Source organism: Dermacentor andersoni, chromosome 9 (assembly GCF_023375885.2).
Source record: "Dermacentor andersoni chromosome 9, qqDerAnde1_hic_scaffold, whole genome shotgun sequence".
NCBI classification, from domain to species: domain Eukaryota; kingdom Metazoa; phylum Arthropoda; class Arachnida; order Ixodida; family Ixodidae; genus Dermacentor; species Dermacentor andersoni.
Window position 1 is genome coordinate 138,545,892 of NC_092822.1, and position 21,107 is coordinate 138,566,998.

At 47.5% G+C, this 21,107-nt stretch overlaps 2 protein-coding genes across 5 annotated transcripts in view; one reads left to right on the forward strand and one right to left on the reverse strand.

Moving 5' to 3' along the window:
* The window catches only part of LOC126529762 (G-protein coupled receptor-associated protein LMBRD2B), a 342,033-nt gene extending 324,402 nt beyond the window's left edge, over positions 1–17,631 (reverse strand). For all 3 annotated transcript variants that reach the window (XM_050177266.2, XM_072284303.1, XM_050177265.3), the window contains exon 1: positions 17,359–17,631. The gene's annotated coding sequence lies outside the window, so the exon portion shown is untranslated. The remainder of the gene's footprint in view (positions 1–17,358) is intronic.
* Positions 17,632–18,979: 1,348 nt separating this feature from the next.
* LOC126529764 (EGF domain-specific O-linked N-acetylglucosamine transferase-like) overlaps positions 18,980–21,107 on the forward strand; it is a 182,861-nt gene continuing 180,733 nt past the window's right edge. For both annotated transcript variants that reach the window (XM_050177270.3, XM_050177273.3), the window contains exon 1: positions 18,980–19,346. In XM_050177270.3, coding sequence (XP_050033227.1) covers positions 19,331–19,346 — 16 coding nt within the window. In that variant the 5' untranslated portion in view covers positions 18,980–19,330. The remainder of the gene's footprint in view (positions 19,347–21,107) is intronic.

Sequence of the window (21,107 nt, forward strand, 5' to 3'; positions counted from 1 at the left end):
CCATGCCACCCCCCTTCCCTTAGCTTTCACTCGCACATAGAGCATGCTTCGCACGGTCAGAATGTTATCGCCCTTGGACTTTATACAGAGCATGAGGGCAACGGCGATGGCAGGAATGTGCCTGGAGTGTCCATATAATTGCTACCGCAATAATATTGTAACAGATACGAAAGGCACGGACAAGAAGAGAAGAAAGAGAAGACGAAGAGAACGAGGAGTTTGAGAGGCCGGGCTGCGCTGCGATCACGCTATGACCATCGTCCATCTCCTGTAAATAAAACCATTTCTTCGCAACTCACCGTAACAGTTGTGGTGGAAGGTGCTGGGTAATCGACACCCGAAGACCGAGGCTGAATCACAAGTTCTTCGACGGAGCCGTCGCCTTGCTGGACTCCCACCAAATCCACCGGAGTTGAATATGTCCCACGACGCAGACGAACAACGGCCCATTCCAACTGCTGCACCGACCAGTTCCGTTCTACAACTGAGAGATGCGCGTCCCTTCGCCGGAAGATCGGACGAAGACGTCGAGGAATGGCTCATCCATTGTAACCAGGTGAGTGCCGCTAACAAGTGGAACAGCGCTTCTCAGCTTTCGAACGTCGTGTTCTTTCTAACGGATACTGCGTTGTTGTGGTTCGACAATCACGAGGAAACGTTCACAACACGGGGAAGGTTTGTTTCGGAAATCAAAGAACGATTCGGCGACTCCGCGACGAAAAAGAAAAGGGCAGAACAGACGCTACTGCAACGTGCGCAAGTGCCAGGCAAAACCTGCACGACCTACACGGAGGCAGTAATAAAACTGTGTAGGATGGTGGACTCTGGAATGTCCGAGGAAGACAAAGTCGGGCACATCCTAAAAGGAATTGCCGAGAATGTCATCGCAAAAGACAACCTGGCTTCCGTCGCTGACATCATTCGGCACTGTCGTACTTTCTAGCAACTGAAGACAAGGCGCATCACGCCGAAGTTTGGCAGGCTAGCCAATGTGACGACAGTTGCAAGCGTGGACACCAACCAGCCCCTCGATCTGGCATCAACGATCTGACAAATAGTTCGGGAAGAGCTAAGCCTGCACGGGCAAGTGACACATCCAGGCACTCGTAGCTTCCGCCTATCACCAGATTTCGAGCCAAACGTGGCATCCTTCTCCCCGTATCCTGCGGCGAGAGGCACTGAGGATTATGAACTCGCGCCCCGACAGCAGCCACGTCTCTACGACAGAGGCCCTACCTATGACGCTCGGCCACAACAAGAGCAGCCGCGTTTTCACCCCCGAGGCCCTGTGACTTCTGTCAGGCCACGACAAGAACAGCACCGACACTACTACCACGACGCGACTTATGCACGATATAACAGATTTCAGCAAGCAGCAGAGACATGTTATCCACATGACAACGAACTTTCTCGCCGACCGCAGCCGCCTACCATTCGTTTCGAGGAAGACGCTGTGAACCGCGACCCTCCCGTGTGCTACAACTGCGGTTCCACAGGCCATATAGCTCGGTATTGTCGCCAAGGCCGTCAATAACGTAGGACACCACCGATGTTCTCGCCACCCAGAACTAGTACTTCATGTGACTTGCAGACGACCGATTTGCTCCCAATGGACCCCTTCTCACACGAGACCAGGCGCAGCGATTCGCCAGCATCTGAGCGGAGTTTGACACCACCAAATAACCGTCCCCGTCGCTCTCCGTCCCCTCGGCGCCGTTCTTCCTCACCGCCGCCGGGAAACTGGCATCCGCGGCCAGTGGAGGTATGGTCGCCGGACGGTCTTTGCAAGAAATAACTCTGCCTGTTGTGATATTCAAAAACAAAGTGAATGTCTCGATTGACAGAATACCGACCATGGCGTTAGTTCATACTGGGGCAACTGTGTCTGTGATGAGCCTCGCTTTCAAAAACCGGCTAGGCCACAAAGTTATGTTTTCTTGGAACGACGGTATTACCTTTCGTGGAGTAGGCGGCGAGTGGCTTCATCCCCTTGGTGTTTATGCTGTGAGTGTTTTGTTGGCTGGGAAGTGTCGGAATTCCTTGTTCTTTCTCGTTGTTCGCACAACGTTATTCTTGGTATCGATTTTCTTGAACAGTGCGGCGCTTCCGTGGGCTGTGGTTGTGGCGAAATCTCATTGAACAAGTTATTTATATCAGCACATTCCGAACAAAGCTCGGGTGGTGAAGACAGGGACACAGACATTCTCAGTGTTCTTGATGAAGTGATTGCACCATCGTGGTGCCTGACGCCCGTTCGTGTTTCTACAACTACTGTTGATGCTGATTGTGTTGACCTTGTAGTTAGGCCTCTCCGCATAAACTGTGCTAAAAAAATACTTGTGCCCTGCTCTGTCGTGTGCATGACGAAAAGAGTCGCCACATTGTGGGCGCTGAACTGTTCCGCCACGCCGGTTGTCCTTCCTCGCGGTATGAAAATCGCTCTTTTCGATGAAGCCGCATGTAGCTCAATAGCGGCACTAACTACGGACGTCTCTACAACTTGCTCTCCTTGCGATAATCGCCATTGTGAAGAGCTAATGCTTGGCATGATCAGCAAGGCTCTTGGTACATCGGAACGGCAAGCACTGGTACAAGTCCTTGCCAGGCATGAGGCCGCATTCGACTTCACGCATGGAGATGCACCCCTTCATTTACCGTCGTCCCGCGCTCGTCACAGAATAGATACCGGCTCAGCACACCCCATCCGCCAGAAGCCCTACCGAGTGTCATCGTCCGAGCGCAAAGTTATTGCCGAGCAAGTCAAGGAGATGATGAACAAAGGTGTCGTTCAAGAGTCATCTAGTCCATGGGCAGCCCTAGTAATCCTGGTTCGAAAAAAAGATGGCTCCTGGAGATTCTGCGTGGATTACAGACATCTAAACGCAGTGAGGAAGAAGGATGTCTATCCACTACTGCGAATTGATGACATCATTGATTGCTTACACGCTGCTTCTTACTTCTCAATACTTGATTTGCGATCGGGGTATTGGCAAATACCTATGGACCCTGCCGACAAGGAAAAGACCGCTTTCGTGACTCCAGATGGCCTATTCGAATTTAATGTTATGCCTTTTGGCCTTTGCAATGCTCCTGCCACCTTTGAAAGATTCATGGACACAGTACTACGTGGCCTAAAGTGGGAGATATGCATGTGTTACCTCGATGATGTTGTAATCTTTGGCCGCACGTTTGAAGAACATAATAAACGCCTCAGCCTCGTTCTCGACTGCATTGAGAAAGCTGGACTGGTCCTAAACTCAAAAAAGTGTCGGTTCGGCGAACGTCAAACACTGGTCCCGGGACACTTAGTCGACAAGGATGGCGTCAGACCCGATCCTCGTAAGATTGAAGCAGTGAGCTTTTTCAAGCCACCGCAGTCAGCACGAGAACTCCGCTCATTCATTGGCCTATGTTCGTATTTTCGTCGTTTTGTTCCCCGGTTTGCCGACATCGTTTACCCGTTGACAAGTATTTTGCGACAAAATGCATCCTTCAATTGGACACCAGAGTGTGACGCATCATTCTCTCAACTGAAGTTTATACTAACGTCAGCATGCCTCTTGCGTCACTTCGATCCACCTTGCCCGACTGAAGCTCACGCTGATGCGAGTGGAATCGGGATAGGAGCGGTGCTTGTACAACGTCACAGTGGCGCAGAACATGTTGTCGCATATGCCAGCCGTTGTCTGAGCAAATCTGAACGCAATTATACGGTTACGGAACAGGAATTCCTGGCAGCCGTTTTCGCCGTACAAAAGTTTCGATGTTATCTTTACGGTAGACCATTCAAGATTATCACCGACCATCATTCTTTATGCTGGCTGGTCGGTTTGCTTGATCCCTCTGGTCGCCTCGCACGTTGGGCGCTGCACCTCTAGGAATACGACTTTGTGGTATCGTACAAGAGTGGCCGTCGTCACGCTGACGCAGACTGCCTCTCTCGGATTCCTCTTGCAACTACCGACTGCGATGCTGAGAACTTTGACGACTGTCTCGCTGCTGTTACTCCTACGTTCCCTGACGCGGCAGACTTTCAGCAGGAACAACGGTATGATGTTACCCTTGATCCGCTTTTTGTCGCCGCCAATACTTCTAAAGGCAGCGGTCGCTTTACTGTCTGTGATAAATTGCTGTACAAAACTAATTACTCCGGGCATGGAGCGCGTTTTCTGCTTGTTGTCCCCGAGAGTCTCCGCTCCGACATTCTACGCGCCATGCATGACGATGTGACATCCGGCCATTTCGGCTTCGTACGAACGCTGCACCGCACGCAGGAGCGCTTTTACTGGCCCAAGATGTACGAAACAACCAAGCGCTATGTCGCTAGTTGTGAAATGTGCCAACGTCACAAGCGACCGACCACCGCAGCCCCGGGTCCCCTTTGGCCATTGACACCGCCCAGTACGCCGTTCGAGCAAGTAGGCATTGACCTTTTGGGTCCATTCCCGTTATCTAACAACAAGAACCGCTGGATAATTGTCTGCGTAGACCATCTTACACGGTATGCAGAAACTGCAGCCATGCCGTCTTCCACCGCTGCTTGCGTGGCGGTCTTCCTGCTCCGTTCCGTGGTCCTTCGTCATGGCCCACCACGTGTCATCACCAGCGACTGTGGTCGCCAGTTCACGGCTGATGCCATTGAAGAGTTACTTCGTTCGTGCACTTCACAGTTCCGTCATTCCACGCCGTATCATCAACAGACCAATGGCCTTGTTGAAAGGACAAACAGAATGCTGACTAACATGCTTGCCAAGTACATCTCCTCCAATCATAAGAACTGGGACGACGTGCTGCCCTTCATCACTTATGCATACAACACGGCGAAGCACGAAACCACGAACTATAGCCCATTTTATCTCCTGTATGCAAGGTTACCGCGAAGCCCTCCGGACACTTTCTTACCCTTCATTCTGCACAGTGATGATTCTGTATTGAAGACTTTGTGCATCGCCGAAGAAGCGCGTCGAATAGCTCGTCTTCGTACTCTGGCCTCGCAAAGTCGTTCGAAAGAGCGATACGACGACCGTCACGTACAAGTATCGCTGCAAAAAGGTGACTTAGTCCTCCTTTGTACACCGCAATGCAAGCGTGGATTGTGCCAAAAGTTCTTGTCACAATATTCAGGCCCATTTGTAGTTGTGGACCGCCTGAGCGAACTCACTTACGTCATAGCTCGCCTACTGTGCAATGGTCGGCGATCAAGCAGAACTCAGCTGACCCATATTGCTCGTCTGAAGCCTTTCTACCCTGCTTGTCCATCCTGACTCGCCCCACGGGCTTCGTCTGCTTGTGGGGAAATGTAACAGATATGAAAGGCACGGACAAGAAGAGAAGAAAGAGAAGACGAAGAGAACGCCGAGTTTGAGAGGCCGGGCTGCGCTGCGATCACGCTACGACCATCGTCCATCTCCTGTAAATAAAACCATTTCTTCGCAACTCACCGTAACAATATATAGTAAGCATATCCCGCAACTCAAGCGTCTCATGGCCCATTACTTTCCGCAAAAGAAGAACTAACAAAATCGAACTTTCAACATGTGACAATTTGCAGCACCGCAACAATATTTTTTTTTCTTTTGCGGGGGCAGGGGCACAGAAATAAAAAGCGCAAGGGAAAGCATGTTGGCCACAATCGAATGCCTAGTTTGGGCACCTAATGTGGCTACCCAAGGAATATAGAAGAAAACGTGAGACGCTTGGTCCACAGAGATCCATACACATACTGCTCGGTATCCTACACCGGCGAGACAAAATTTTATGGAGAGGTTGCACTCAAGCGAATGCGTTCCAAGCCGTCGAGTCCCCGCAGTGATGGCGGTGAGCGACCATTGTTTCTTTTTCTCGTCTGCTAGCTAGAAAGCATCCAAAACACTGCCAGGCCAGAGAACAACGAACGTGCACTGAAGTGCACCATGCGGTGGTCGGGGAACACGAGAAAAACGCATGCACTCTGGCTGGCTCTGGCAGCCCGCGGGTAGCGAGAACAAAAAAAAAATGTAGAGGCTCAATGTGTCCTGGCGAATAAAAGTCAATGTTGAAAAATAAATACGAACGTAGTCACCTTTCCTGGCTTTAGTGTCTTGACATGGATGCCTTGGCGCAGGTGAGAAAATATTTTTGATATTCTTTTCTTCAACATGATGGCAAAAATGAATCACCACAATGCTTCGTCTCATCGGACATCGGTGCATGCTTTGTCAACTTCTCTGATAGTGTGTTCATATGGCTTGTCTAGTTGTATGGTCCGATGTACGACTTTAAAAAAGTCAATCCATCTTTGGCGTCAAATGTTAATAACATCAAATCCCCAATGTTCTGGAATTTATAACCGAAATAAAGCACGACTTTGTAAATGTCAGTGCACCTTCACATCAAAAGTTCATGAGAACTTTATACCCATGAAGATTCGGAATTGAAATTAATGCGCTCCGTAGCTTCCGCGGCCTCTGCGAGGCACTGCGACGAGCCCGCTTGCCATCAAAACACCCTTGAAATTTTGCTCGGATGGCGCTCCGTGTGTTATATGCGTGTTGTGTTATATGGTGTGTGGTGCATGTTGCGACTCCCGGTACATGTGCGTTGAAGCAAAATCCAGCCCGATTTCGCAATGTTCGCGTTGAAATGTCTTTATGAGCATGAGAACGACATTCTGGACAAAATCCAGCATGCTTTTCGGCACCGCGGGTTGTTTTGGTCAGCGGTGAATTCCCTTACCACTTCTAGTGGCTCGCTACCTATCAGAAGAGAACAGCAGTTTACGATAGGTAGCGAGGCACTGGAAGTGGTAAGGGAATACATCTACTTAGGGCAGGTAGTGACCGCGGATCCGGATTATGAGATTGAAATAATCAGAAGAATAAGAAAGGGCTGGGGTGCGTTTGGCAGGCATTCTCATATCATGAACAGCAGGTTGCCATTATCCCTCAAGAGAAAAGTGTATAATAGCTGTGTCTTACCAGTACTCACATACGGGGCAGAAACCTGGAGGCTTACGAAATGGGTTCCATTTAAATTGAGGACGACGCAACGAGCTACGGAAAGAAGAATTATGGGTTTAACGTTAAGGGATAAGAAAAGAGCAGATTGGGTAAGGGAACAAACGCGATTAATGACATCTTAGTTGAAATCAAGAAAAAGAAATGGGCATGGGCAGGACATGTAATGAGGAGGGAAGATAACCAATGGTCATTAAGGGTTACGGACTGGATTCCAAGGGAAGGGAAGCGTAGCAGGGGGCGGCAGAAAGTTAGGTGGGCGGATGAAATTAAGAAGTTTGCAGGTATGACATGGCCACAATTTGTACATGACCAGGGTAGTTGGAGAAGTATGGGAGAGGCCTTTGCTCTGCTGTGGGCTTAACCAGGATGGTCATGATGATAAATGACACCATGGAAAAATTATGGGGGGGGGGGGGACTGAAGCCCCATAAGGCCGACCCCCCCACTCATCAGGCCCTCATCAGGTCTTATGACCACCAAGCTTCGAAAAGCAAGTAGCTAGGCTGAAGCTCGCAGGTTTCCCGGCACTGCTTTTAACCGTTTGACGGTCAATGCTGTAAATATACGGCGCCGCGAACAAGTCTAAAAATGGCCAATGCCATATATTTACGGCGCCATCCGTACGTTTAAAAGCGCACCAATTTCCGAACTTTTTCTTTTCTGTTATGTGCTGCCAGTATGGGGGGATACAGGGAATTTTTTTCGCGCGCCTCCCTCTCTCGGTTTTTGTGGCATGGTTTGTTTTAGCGCTAGTTTGCTCCCACGCATCTATATACTACCGCTCGCGCACTGGCGTGCGCGTGGGCGGGTGGCCGTTTGGAATTTGTTTCACGGGCGATTTTGGCATTTTGCGCTTGCGAAACTGATGGCTATCTCGTTCCTAATCACTCAAAGGGCGACCGCTTGTTTCTCGCTCATTTAGTGCTCACAGGAAGGATGCCGCCGTGCATGCGTTTCCGTTTCTTTTCCTTTTTTTTAAGACTCGCAAGAACTAATTGCCCTAGCTGGTTGGCGATAAGATGAAGATTAGCGGAAGTTTGTCACATGTGTTGCTTTTTTTGATGGGCACACAATCAAACAGCTTTCTTGAGTGCGCGCACCCACGCAGTTCGATTACAATATGGACGTACGTATTAGTGTAAGAGCAGGAACATTTGAGGCTTGTGAAATATTCTCGTGTGCGGATTTTCAAAGCCTTGAACTATGTGCATAAAAATTCATAAGATTTTGAATTCTGATAAGTTTATTTGTCTTCTCACTGTCGTTATTCATGAATGAAGAGTGCATATACACCAACTCAAAATATTTTTTTCTCACTTTACGGTCACCCTAGAAAATTTACGGTAAATTGTTTTCGAAATAAGTCCCTCAGAAGAATCGAAATCTGCAATAAAAAAAAATAGACTCTGGGCGGTCGCATATGTCGAAAAAAATTGACCTTCAAAGGGTTAACCAGCATCGCTGAAAGCCTCCCAACAAGCCTTAAAAGAAAGCATTTGGCAGCTGCTCAATCTGAAAATTGCTCACGGCAGATGATTGCGGTTATCCCATATGTGCACCAGGTTGCACATAATCTCAATAAGGTTGTCAGCAAGGCAGGCGTTAGGTTGCTGTTGACTGCCAGAAATAATTTAGGTAGCCTGTGCCATAAGTCAATCGGGTGACCGAGAACAACAAAAAAAGTAAAAAGCAGCACAGACAGAGATTTGTTGGTGACTGTTGTGACTGTTGTGGTGTATGAGATTCCTCTTTCATGCAAGCGTTTTTATATCGGCCAAACGGAGCGGTGCATCAATGACTGCATGCGTGAGCACTCAAACAAAGTTCAAAAACAAGCTAAATATAGTAAGTTACCACTGCATTGTAATGAATGCGGCTGCAAGCCATCTTTTAAAGATGTGACCTACCTGTCAAAATACCGCGATGACCGTGCACGTCTTATTTCCGAAGCTTTCCACATTCATGTTAGCGGCGAAGCATGTGTAAGCCTTCTCTCCATTTCTCTCCTTCCGAAGGAGATTGCCTTCCTATCGCATTAATTGCAATTTTCCACACCTGCGCATGCCCAATTCTGTTGATTCTGAGGTTTGAGATAGCGGCGGAGTATATATATATGCTGACTGAAGGAATAAAGACACTTTGGTTGTTAGTCAGCACTGTTGTCTGCTTGTCCTGTTCTTTAGCGCTGTTTTTGTTGCTCGTAATCATGAACCAACCAGACCAAATGCGTACTCTTCTAGAATTTTTCTGCTGCTGATGCCTCTCCTCCGAGCAAGGAAGCCATGGAATGCACCATCCTTTCAACACATCCCCTTTCTTAACTTTATTAGATGTATTGTAGTGGGTATTATGCATGTGGCGCTGTGCGTACTGCCACCGCTGCAGCGCAAGATCCGAGCTCTGGCTGTTTATTTGAAAGGCTAGGTCTCGTGATCAAGAGCTACTTGCGGTCCCTCAAACGAGCTGCAATAAACCCCATTTCATTTGGTGGAGCTGCTGGGTAACCTCAGAAACTGGAACTCCGAAACCGGACGCTACTAACTACTTCGACTATGCCTGACGAAACCACCCACGAAGATGCACCACACCCTCCGGCGGTCATCGTTTCTGATGTGTTGTGCCAGCGTGATCCTGCCATCTTTAGCGGCACCGATGATCATGACGTGGAGGACTGGTTGTCATCTTACGAACGAGTGAGCCAGCATAACAAGTGGGACAACGTCACCAAGTTTCACAACGTGCTGTTTTACTTAACCGGCATCGCGAACCTCTGGTTCCAAAACCACAAACACGATTTTACAACATGGAGCGCATTCAAGACAAGTTTCGCAGAAGTGTTCGGGCGCCCCGCTGTGCGCAAGCTTTGCACAGAACAACGCTTACGGGGGCGTGCGCAACATCACGGCGAAACTTTCACAAGTTACATCGAAGATGTCATTGACCTGTGTAGGCGCGTGAATCCATCAATGGCAGAACAGGACAAGAGAAAACACATTATGAAAGGCATTGATGAGGATGCCTTTCAAATGTTGTTAGCGAAGGATCCGCGTACAGTGACCGAAGTTATCAATTGGTGCCAAAGTTTTGACGAGCTATGGAAACAATGCATCTTAGCTTGGCGCCCACCGCCTACAGAAGATTTGTTAGCAGCATTAGTTATTGGCTACAACCACACAATTTTGCTGACGCAAACAAAAGAATTTGTGCGCAAGGAGGTCGCGCGACAGCTCTAGATTTTGCCGACCACGGAGAAGCATTCTCAATATTTGGCCTCACCGATCCGACAGGTAATTCAAGAGCAGGTGACCGAAGCTATTCCACCTTCGTGTCAGCCGGCTCCCGTGGCCGCACCTCTGACGTATGCTGAAACCGTTGTACGGGCGCCTCGCCCGCCGGTGTTCTCTCCTCTGCCTTCGCCTCGCCAGCCGGCGGCTCCCTTTTTCAGTGCACAGCAGCAGGGTACAAATCCTTGGCGCACTGCTGACAACCGCCCAATATGCTAAGCCTGCGGTACACCGGGACATGTAGCGCGCTTCTGCCACCGGCGCTTTCCGGCCTTCGTGGGCACCCCACGACCACCCAGCTCCGGCTTCCGACCATTCGGTATGCCTCAACGACCACCACCGCAAGTCTACGCTGTTGATGACATACCAGCACCGCAGTCACAGCTCTACGGTACTCGTCGCTCACCTTCCCCTCGTCGGCGCTCACTCTCACCCGTGCGTCATAGGCCAGTGCCAGTACTACTGAGGCGGAAAACTGATTTCCGCAGTTCCTGAGGCACAAACTGCGTAATCATCGGAACATCAAAGTCCTCGTTTTTCCCCCGCTAACGTTATTGAAGTGTCCGTTGATGGCATCAAATCCCTTGCGCTTGTCGATACAGGTGCTGCTGTATCCGTGATTAGTGAGAAGCTTTGTCGTGCATTACGGAAAGTAACCATGATGCCTTCGGTACCATTGCTTAGAACAGCCAGTGCACAACAAGTTCAGCCAGTCCCTATGTGCACTGCCAGGGTGCTGATGCGAGACATTCTGTATTCGATTGATTTCTTTGTGTTAACTTGTTGCTCCCACGATGTGATTCTCGGTTAGGATTTTCTGTCGGGCCATCATGCCGTCATTGACTGTGCATGTGCTGAGATTCAGTTCTCCATTCTGTGCGATTTGCCATTTTACAACTTTCAAGTTCATGATGTTAGCAGGATCTGTGTAGCTTCAGATACTGATCTTCCGCCTCACAGTGCCGTATTTGTCCCTCTCTCATGTGCATCGCTTGCCGAAGCGGTGGTCATGTTTACACCCGCTGCCGTCTTCATTCGCCACCAGCCTATATTTTGCCTTTTGCCCTCCTCACGGTTCACTATGGTGCTGCAGAAATCCTGATTTCAAACCCAAATTCGTACACTTTGACTTTGCACTGTGGCGAGACTATTGCTACCATCTAAACTGTGGACGCTTACGTTATTGTGCATTTCCCTGTTGCCGATGACGTGGATACTGCCAACGTAACAGCACTGACACCCCCTGTGCCAACTAACTGAGTGTCACCGGACATATTTTGTCGCTCTATTGCCGATGACTTCGAGCCGACACAACGTGAGCGGCTAATAACTCTATTAAATGATTTTCGCGCCTCTTTTGACTGGAACTAAGCATCATTAGGCCGCAGAAGTACCGTCTCTCACCGCATTGATACGCGACATCACGCACTATTACGGCAACGTCCGTATCGCGTGTCATCCACCGAGCATAGTGTCATCACCGACCAAGTTGAAGACATGCTTGAATGTGGTGTTATCAAGCCATCTTGCAGCTCTTGGTCATCTCCCGTAGTACTCATTAAGAAAAAAGATAGCTCGATTCGTTTCTGTGTAGACTATCGTAGCCTCAACAAGATTACACGAAAAGATGTCTATCCTCTACCGCGCATAGATGACGCCCTGGATTGTCTACATGGTGCTCAATTCATTTCTTCTTTGGACTTGCGATCCGGCTATTGGCAAGTGCCAGTGGATGAATGCGACCGCTCGAAGACAGCTTTCATTACGCCTGATGGCCTGTATGAGTTTACAGTAATGCCATTCGGCCTCTGCAATGCGCTCACAACATTCAAAAGGATGACAGACAATATTCTGCGAGGCCTCAAATGGAAGACTTGTCTGTGTTATTTAGACGACGTGGTAGTTTCCTCCCCTGATTTCACCACTCACCTCTCTAGTCTAAGCGAAGTCCTTACTTGCCTTGCCACGGCCGGCCTTCAACTTAACTTGAAAAAGTGCCACTTCGGAGCACGCCAGCTGACCATACTTGGCCATGTCGTTTCCAAAGGCAGCGTCCTTCCCGACCCTGACAAACTTCGTGCTGTCGCAGAATTTCCGCGGCCGACTACACTGAAAGAGCTCCGAAGTTTTATCGTCCATAGCTCTTATTTTCGACGCTTTGTACGCAATTTTGCCTGCATCATCGCCAGTGGCGTAGCAACAAGGGGGGGGGGGGCATGGGCCCCGGGTGCACGGGCCAGTAGGGGGGGTTGTCATATACGTCTGAAGACACTCGAAAATTGTTGATATCCTCGCCTTCCTCGAATACACGCGGGGGGGGGGGGGTTGACAGCAGAGCTATTGGCCCTGGGTGCCAGACGACCTAGCTACGCCTCTGATCATCGCTCCCCTGACGAAGTTCCTGGCTGGCCCTGGTGACCTTCGCGATTGGACTGCAGCATGTGACCAAGCCTTCACCACTTTGCGTCGTCTGCTTACCTCACCGCCTGTTCTACGCCACGACGACTTGAATGCACCAACCGAAGTTCATACAGACGCCAGCGGCGTTGGTCTTGGAGCCGTCCTTGCGCAACGCAAGCCTGGCTATCCGGAACACGTGGTTGCATATGCGAGTCGTGCCCTCACAAAGGCAGAATCCAATTATTCTGTCACGGAAAAAGAATGTTTGGCTACACTTTGGGCCTTACACAAATTTCGCCCATACTTGTATGGCCATTCGTTCGACGTTGTGACAGACCACCACGCACTCTGCTGGCTTGCGTCACTGAAAGACCCGTCGGGGCGTCTTGGATGTTGGGCTCTTCGGCTCCAAGAATTTGACATTCGAGTCATCTATCGATCCGGGCGTCAACATTCTGATGCAGATGCGCTCTCCCGATCACCCATGCGATCCGACAAAACGCCACCCTCATCCGTAGAGTGCCTGGTTGCTACGCTTGCTGTTACTGACATGCCATCTGAACAGAGAAAAGATTCGTGGACTGTCTCTCTCATTGACCTTCTTAACAGTTCTTCAATGGCTACATGCCCTCGAGCCCTTCGTCGCCAAGCCATTGATTTCGTGCTACGGGACACCATCTTGTACCGCCGAAACTATGTGTCAGACGGTCGCAAATGGCTGCTAGTCATCCCTCGCCATTTACATTCCGACATATGCACGTATTTCCACGCCGACCCACAACAAGCTCATGCTGGCATCCTGAAAACCTACGAGCAGCTCCGCCAGCAGTACTACTGGCGTGGCATGTATTTTTATGTCCACAAATGTCCACTTGTCAGTGCCGCAAGACATCTCCTCATACAACAGGCCCTCTGCAACCTTTACCGTGTCCTGCACGTCCTTTCGATCGGGTTGGCATTGACTTTTATGGGCCTCTTCCATGCACTGCTAATGGAAATCGTTGGATAATTGTCGCCATAGACCACCTCACAAGATGCCGAAACTGCTGCACTTGCTTCGGCTGCTGCTCGCGACGTCGCCGCATTAATCTTATGGCATTTCATCTTACGGCACGGCGCACCGCGAGAACTGCTCAGTGACCGAGGCCGTGTCTTCTTGTCCGAAGTTATTAATGAGCTCCTCGCCGCGTGCCGCACTATTCACCGCACCTCTACGGCATATCACCCACAGACTAACGGTCTCACAGAACGATTCAACAACACTCTTGGTGCCATGCTCAACATGTATGTTGCATCTGATCATTCCAATTGGGACGATGTCCTCCCTTTTGTGATGTATGCATATAATACCACCGTTCAGGCTACCACAGGTTTCTCACCATTTTTCCTTCTTTATCGACGTGAACCATCCACTACCCTCGACACCGTACTACCATATCATCCGTATGCCTCTAAATTCACCCCTCTTTCTGAAGTTGTTCGCCATGCTGAAGAGTGCCGCCAACTGGCTCGCTCATTCACGTCGGATACCCAAGGAATCCACAAAGATCGCCACCACAACGATCAGTCCACACAGTCCTTCGCCGTGGACTCTCACGTCTGGCTCCGGCTGCCCTTCCAAGCTCCAGGCCTTAGCCCAAAGCTTGCACCGAAATATCACCGCCGTCTGCAGGAAAACCCGTCATCGCCAGAAATTCTACTACAACCGCGGCTCAAGACAGCTGCCCCCCCTATCGCAGCTGCCCCCCCTCTTCACTGGACCTGGGCACCTGCTGTCTTCCTAAGGCCAGTGGAAGCACCACATTCAGCGATGTTGAAAACGGAAGATGGCCGGGAGATCAGGCAGACCCGAGAGCATCTACGCGACGTGGCCCCACAACCGCACGATCCCCTAGAGTCTGATGTCCCAGACATCGAACCACCTTTCCCAGAGCTACGACGAAGCACGTGGCAACGTTGCAAGTCTTGTCTTTACACATTGCCTCAAAGATGTTAAACTAATTGTTTATAAAAAAAATGGGAAGATGTGGAAGAGCAGCCAGCAACGCAGCATCGTGACCTGTGACATCACGCTCCTGTTCCAACATATACCAGAGTCCCACCGGCAATAAATGTTGTTTTTCACCGACAACTGGCTTGCTTACTCATCCATTCTTTTCTAGCCTTCCTATACTTTTTTTATAGTTTGTGTCAAAAATGCAGTGTCATAGCATTCTAATACTTCTTTAATAAATATATCATACACACAAGATAAGTCTGCTTCATTGTATACGTCAGCCCAATTGATAGTAGACATCAAATTACAAAAGCAGGCAATACTGTTCTTATGACAAACTCTCCGTGGGCTTGTGGGAGCATTCATTCTCGCTTTCTTCAGAAAGAGCGAAAAAAAGGGCAAATTATCATCAATTCCAGATGAAAATACACCTCACATATTGCAATCTGGAGGGTAATGAGTAAAACATAGATCTATTAATGTTTCCGAGTGTTGTGATATGCGCATGGGCAAATCAATAACAATCTCGCAGCCATTGGCATTGTTTCACTGAACCTAATATTTTGGGGGTTATCTTCAAGCAATATTAAAATCACCTCATGCAATGATGCGCCATTTATTCAGGTTTTCATGCTTCACAAAGGAATCAATCGACCGAAAGAAGTTATCTAAATTGCCTTGAGGGGAACGATACACAACTGTTATGGCCACTCTACAATTAACAATGCAGACTGGTTCAAAGTCATCATGAACGAGAGAATAACTGAACAAGATATCGAAGGACAATCGGTTATGAACATATAAAGACACGCCACCACCTTGCTTTGCGTCTCGAAACAATGAGATGGGTTTGTAGTCAGCAAACTGTATGACATCTGAATTTGAACAAAACTATGTTTCTGTAAAATCAATAAAATCAAAAGTAAAGGACAGTTTCTGTAACTCAGTACTTGTTCTGATTTATTTCTTAAGCTCTCACAGTTTAAATGGTACAAGGATTACTCAAATGATATTGCGCAACAAAAAATGACACAGACGTAAGAGAAGACGACACACCAAGCGCCATCTTATGTCTTCCCCTACGTCCATGTCATTTTTTGTTGCCAATATCATTTGAGTAATGAATTACCAACTTGCCCGGAATGCTGCTCTCATTAAGGTACAAGGATAATGTGTCGCAAATTGTAAGCACCAATTTTTAACATGTTAGTATGCCATTGTTAAGCAAGTGTACTGCGCAGCCCTGCAGCTACATGCTCTTAAACAACCTTACTAATGTCCTTCTCACAAGTGATACTAATGGCTCGTGCTCCTGGCTGCTTTCGAGCATAAGCCTTTCCTTCGTTTGACCAGACGAAGTCGTAGTTCATTTCTTTAGCCTTTGTTTTAGCGAGCCACAGTAACTTCTTGTTGAAAGCGGTCAGGTTATCAAAGAATCTGACGTCATCGTTGCATTCCCTTCACTTTGAAAACCAGCCACGCTGTTGCAACTATGAAGAATTTAATGTGCAATACTAATAACACTCATTTTGCATCTAATGGTAATTTATTATGGCCATGTTTGTATAACAGTCACGGTTCAAGAACTCTGCATGTCATTTACTGCTATTGTTTTGGAATTGCCTACCACCACACATAAAGTCGCTAACATCAGTATTTTCATTTAAAACCGCTATCAAGCCATTTCTCCTTAATGCACAAGTATCAATCTGCATTTCCTTGTGTGCATTGTTTTGTACTGTTTCCCGTTTTAAATTCGCGCACCTTGCACAGATGTATATGTATCTCTGATCTTAACAAGTGTTTCATCTTGTTTTTTTTTTTTTTTTTTTCGTGGTGCTGCTGCCTATGTAAACTTACTACAATAACCTCGATCGTGGATCCCGCTGCAGTCCTAGGACTATGGGACCCTAGTCTGTAACGTTTTAGTGTGTATTTTACATGTGCTTTGTACTAGTGATAATAAATAAATAAAATCGCGAGCTTAAATAAACAATCAGCGTGTGTAAACCACGCTTTTCCACTGCTTTTCACTTGCCACCAATGTAGCTCCGAAGCAACACCACTGATGTTTGCTGTCTACCTCACCCTTTTATACGCTTCATATAAGCTGACTGCAATCTACACGGCAGCACAGACCAGCTTCTTACTTCATAGGTTACGTATGTAACGTATCCTCAATTGTGCCTACATTAAGGAATCGCAGCACAGACCAGCTTCTTACTTCATAGGTTACGTATGTAACGTATCCTCAATTGTGCCTACATTAAGGAATCAATTACGCTGACAAAAAACGTGAGCCCTCCCAAGATTTTGTCTTCGTGTGCCGGAAGGCATGTTTGGAACATTGATGACCGGAACGGGAGTCCATGCGCAGGTTGAACAAATGCGCTCGCTAACACGTTTCGATATCATCCTATTTCACAAGGCAGGTACGCCTTGTTGCGCCTACCAATCTCCCACCGGGAATACGGATCTCCTATGCGGCACTGTGCGGTGTCGTACGTAGCTAACACCTTCAATATTGCGCTTTAGGTGTTTCAGTAGGCAACGTACGAGTGTCGCTTTCCATTGCGCAAAAGCAGTCGCGGCAAACGGCAATACTATTTCGCTATAGCACGTTGATTTTGGAGGCAGGCCGGGTGAAGGCAAAGTATGCAAGCAATTGCAAAGTACGTACCTTGGCGATCTAGTCAGTACGAGATGCGCACGCACCGAGAAAAGCGGCAGACCACTGCGTACAAGCGGCGGCGCGATCAAAATGCGTCAGGTCGTCTATGGTCACCACCGGTGCTCGGTAAGGCTACTATGACCATCTCTATCAATAAATGCAGACCTTCTGAGAAGTACGGGGAGTAGTGCCAGAACGGGATCGTGAAATTTACAGCGGCAACTGAGTGGCCATTGCGGCACCCTGCGATTGGTTTGTGTGCTTCCCTGCGACGCATGATGTCCCAATGTTGCCCACGGCAAGTGTGCACCCGCCGCCATAGAGTTTCTCACTATAACACCTAGAGGGTAATCTGGCGCTACCGTCTATGGGAGTTTCTTAAGAGGAAGCTTTAGCTCGGGTCCAACTCCGACGCGGCCTATTCAAATACATGTAAAACGCAAAAACGTTTTTATGAGATAACCCCTGGACCAATTTTGATGAAATTTGTTGCATTTGAAAGAGAAAGTTAAATTCTAGTGACTGTTGGGAGCGGAATTTCGATTTAGGGCTTGAATTTTGGTAACAAGATTTTCAAAAATTCAGAAGTTTGAAAAAAATAGAAGCACGAAGTTTACAAACTAATAGCTCTGCATGAAAAACAGATATCGCGATTCTGTAAACGGCATCCATTAGACCATTCAAAGCGGACAAATTTGATATGTCATTTTAGATCTTACGTGAACTTGTTACCTTGGTTACAACGGTTTTGCAAAAGTTATATTTCCCTATGATTAAAATTTTTTATATTCATGTGTAACATATCAATTTTGTCCGCTTTAGATGTACTATTAGATGCAATTCACAGCATTGTATTATCGTTTTTAGTGGTTTAGTTACAGAGTTGTAAACTTGATAGTTTCGTTTTTTGAAAATGTTCGATTTTCGCCAATTTATAATAAAAAATTGACGACCTAACTCAAAAATTCGAAACCAACAGTCACTAGATTTTAAATTTCTCTTTCAAATGCGACAAACCCCGTCAAATTTGGTGCAGTGGTTGCCGAGAAAAACGAATTCTCATTTTACATGTATTTAGATAGGAGCACTCGAGCTAAAGCTTCCTCTTAAGAGGAAGCTTTAGCTCGGGCCCAACTCCGACGCGGCCTATTCAAATACATGTAAAAACGCAAAAACGTTTTTATGAGATAACCCCTAGACCGATTTTGATGAAATTTGTTGCATTTGAAAGAGAAAGTTAAATTCTAGTGACTGTTGGAAGCGGAATTTCGATTTAGGGCTTGAATTTTGGTAAAAAGATTTTCAAAAATTCAGAAGTTTGAAAAAAATAGAAGCACGAAGTTTACAAACTAATAGCTCTGCATGAAAAACAGATATCGCGATTCTGTAAACGGCATCCATTAGACCATTCAAAGCGGACAAATTTGATATGTCATTTTACATCTTACGTGAATTTGTTACGTTATTTACGAGGGTTTTGCAAAAGTTGTAATAACACATTGACACATTTTTTGAGGTTCATGTGCAACATATCAATTTTGTCCATAGTGAGATACTCTATGCGCGCGCCCGAAGGAAAGCGCCGCCGGTATTCACACCTCCCCTTCTAGCCACCCTAACGCTATGACCAAAGAGAACAAAAACGCAACTTGACTTTTTTTAATTTTTTTATTTATGTAATTATGTCAGGTGTAATATTGAACTATAGAGATTATCAAGTGCTATTCTTGTGCAGAATAGTAACGACAACAGAGCAGCACACCTATTTCTTTCTTTTCGCGATTTTTAGCGAGGATTGTTTTTGCAGTCTGGTGACTATGTGTCGGTCAAGCTGAAGCAGACAGCACGTTATGCTCCGGCCGGTTTTCTCGGCATGTGAAGTATAGCTGTCATGAAAATTGTGTCTGACGCCAAAAAGAGCCCGTCCTTGCACTGAAAAGAGACGCGTCTGCGAGATCTCCTGAACGAACCCTCTAGGACAATGCGTCCGGCGTGTTGTAAGTCGGGAGGCTAGCTATTCGTACGATTGACAGCTCCGTTGACAGTTGGCTAGATGTTCTTTCTTTGTCGTGCTACATGTCGTTAACACGCCTATGGAACATGGCCGAGCACTTGTGCTCGTTGGGAGTCGTTGAAGTCGCTTGGCAGTGTTCGTTCCTGGTTCTCGAGCGTGAGGGTCGCCTGCAAGCAGACATGGCACTTGGGTCGTCGTAGGAATCCAGTAGCGACGACCCACTTTTGGGTCGTCGCTACCGGATTGCGACTGCTTGTTGCACGGTTAGGTTACCCTGCTTAAGCTGTCAAACTGAGCCGAACCTCCGCTCAAGCGTTAAACCTCTCTACTTGGGTATTCTCTCTTTTAACTTTAATGGCGGGGTCTATTTACGAGGACATAAAGGCAGGATGTGTGTTTGTGTCAAAAAAGACGCTGTGCAGAGTGCTTGCCTTCAGAAGAGATTGCAGCTCGTGAATTTGCATTTGCGAGCGAGGTTATATAACAAAGGCAGTGAAGGCGACAATAGTGGGAGCGGGCACTGCTGCTCGACCCTCGCTAATTCAAAATTTTAATTTTCGGGTTTTACGTACAAAACTGCAAAACTACGATCTGATTATGAAGCATGCCAAGTGGGGGACTCCGTATTAACTTCGACCACCTGGGGTTCTTTAACGCGCGCGCAGTGCGCGGGCGTACTTGCGATTTGCCCCCGTCGCAGTCGCGGCCGGGATCGAGCTCAGCGACGCTATTCATTTATTTTATGTACAGTACCTCCAGAACCAGAGGGGGGAGCAGTCACTGAAAAGGAGGGGAGGGGGGAGGTTAACATAAGAGTTGTTCCTATTTATCCAATTTTAGCTATAGTTCTTTAGCAAGTTCGCAGGGACGACATGGCCACAATTAGTACATGACCGGGGTTGTTGGAGAAGTACGGGAGAGGCCTTTGTCCTGCAGTGGGCGTAACCAGGCCGATGATGATGAGCTATTCACATGTAAAAGTCAGAGTATTGCATGCATAAAAAAGTGAAACCAAGTAAGACAGTATAGTTTGAATTATACGACACTCGCTGAACATGGAATGAGCAGAGTTAGGTTACAGAATGTTAAGAACTTGCACTTACAATGTGTGGTTTGGAATTGGAGCTATTCATGCAGGAAGACAATTTCACTCTTTAGCTGTTCCAGGGACATACAACTGCGAGAAAGCACGTGTTCAACACCTTGAACCGGAATGCTCTAGTGCGTGGGACGTGCCACTTTGCACATGCTTCTCATAGAAGAGTCCACGTTGCAAGCACTAGATTGCATGTGGGCTAATGAAAATTCAGATTTGTTTGAATAATAATGCACCAGATAATCACATGAATGATACACCTGAAACTCTAAATTGTTACTGGTGCCAGGCTGCTGAGCACGAGGTCGCGGGATCGAATCCCGGCCACGGCGGCCGCATTTCGATGGGGGCGAAATGCGAAAACACCCGTGTATTTACATTTAGGTGCACGTTAAAGAACCCCAGGTGGTCGAAATTTCCGGAGTCCTCCACTACGGCGTGCCTCATAATCAGAAAGTGGTTTTGGCACGTAAAGCCCCATAATTTAATTTTTTTTTTTTCTAAATTGTTACATGGAATGTGATTGAATGTGAAGTAGTATGTATATATCTTAATTGTGTTAACGCATTCCAAATTGCATAACTGTGTTGTAAAGTGCTTGTGTAAACAAACATGTCATACAAATCGTGGGTTCCTCTTGGCTATTAC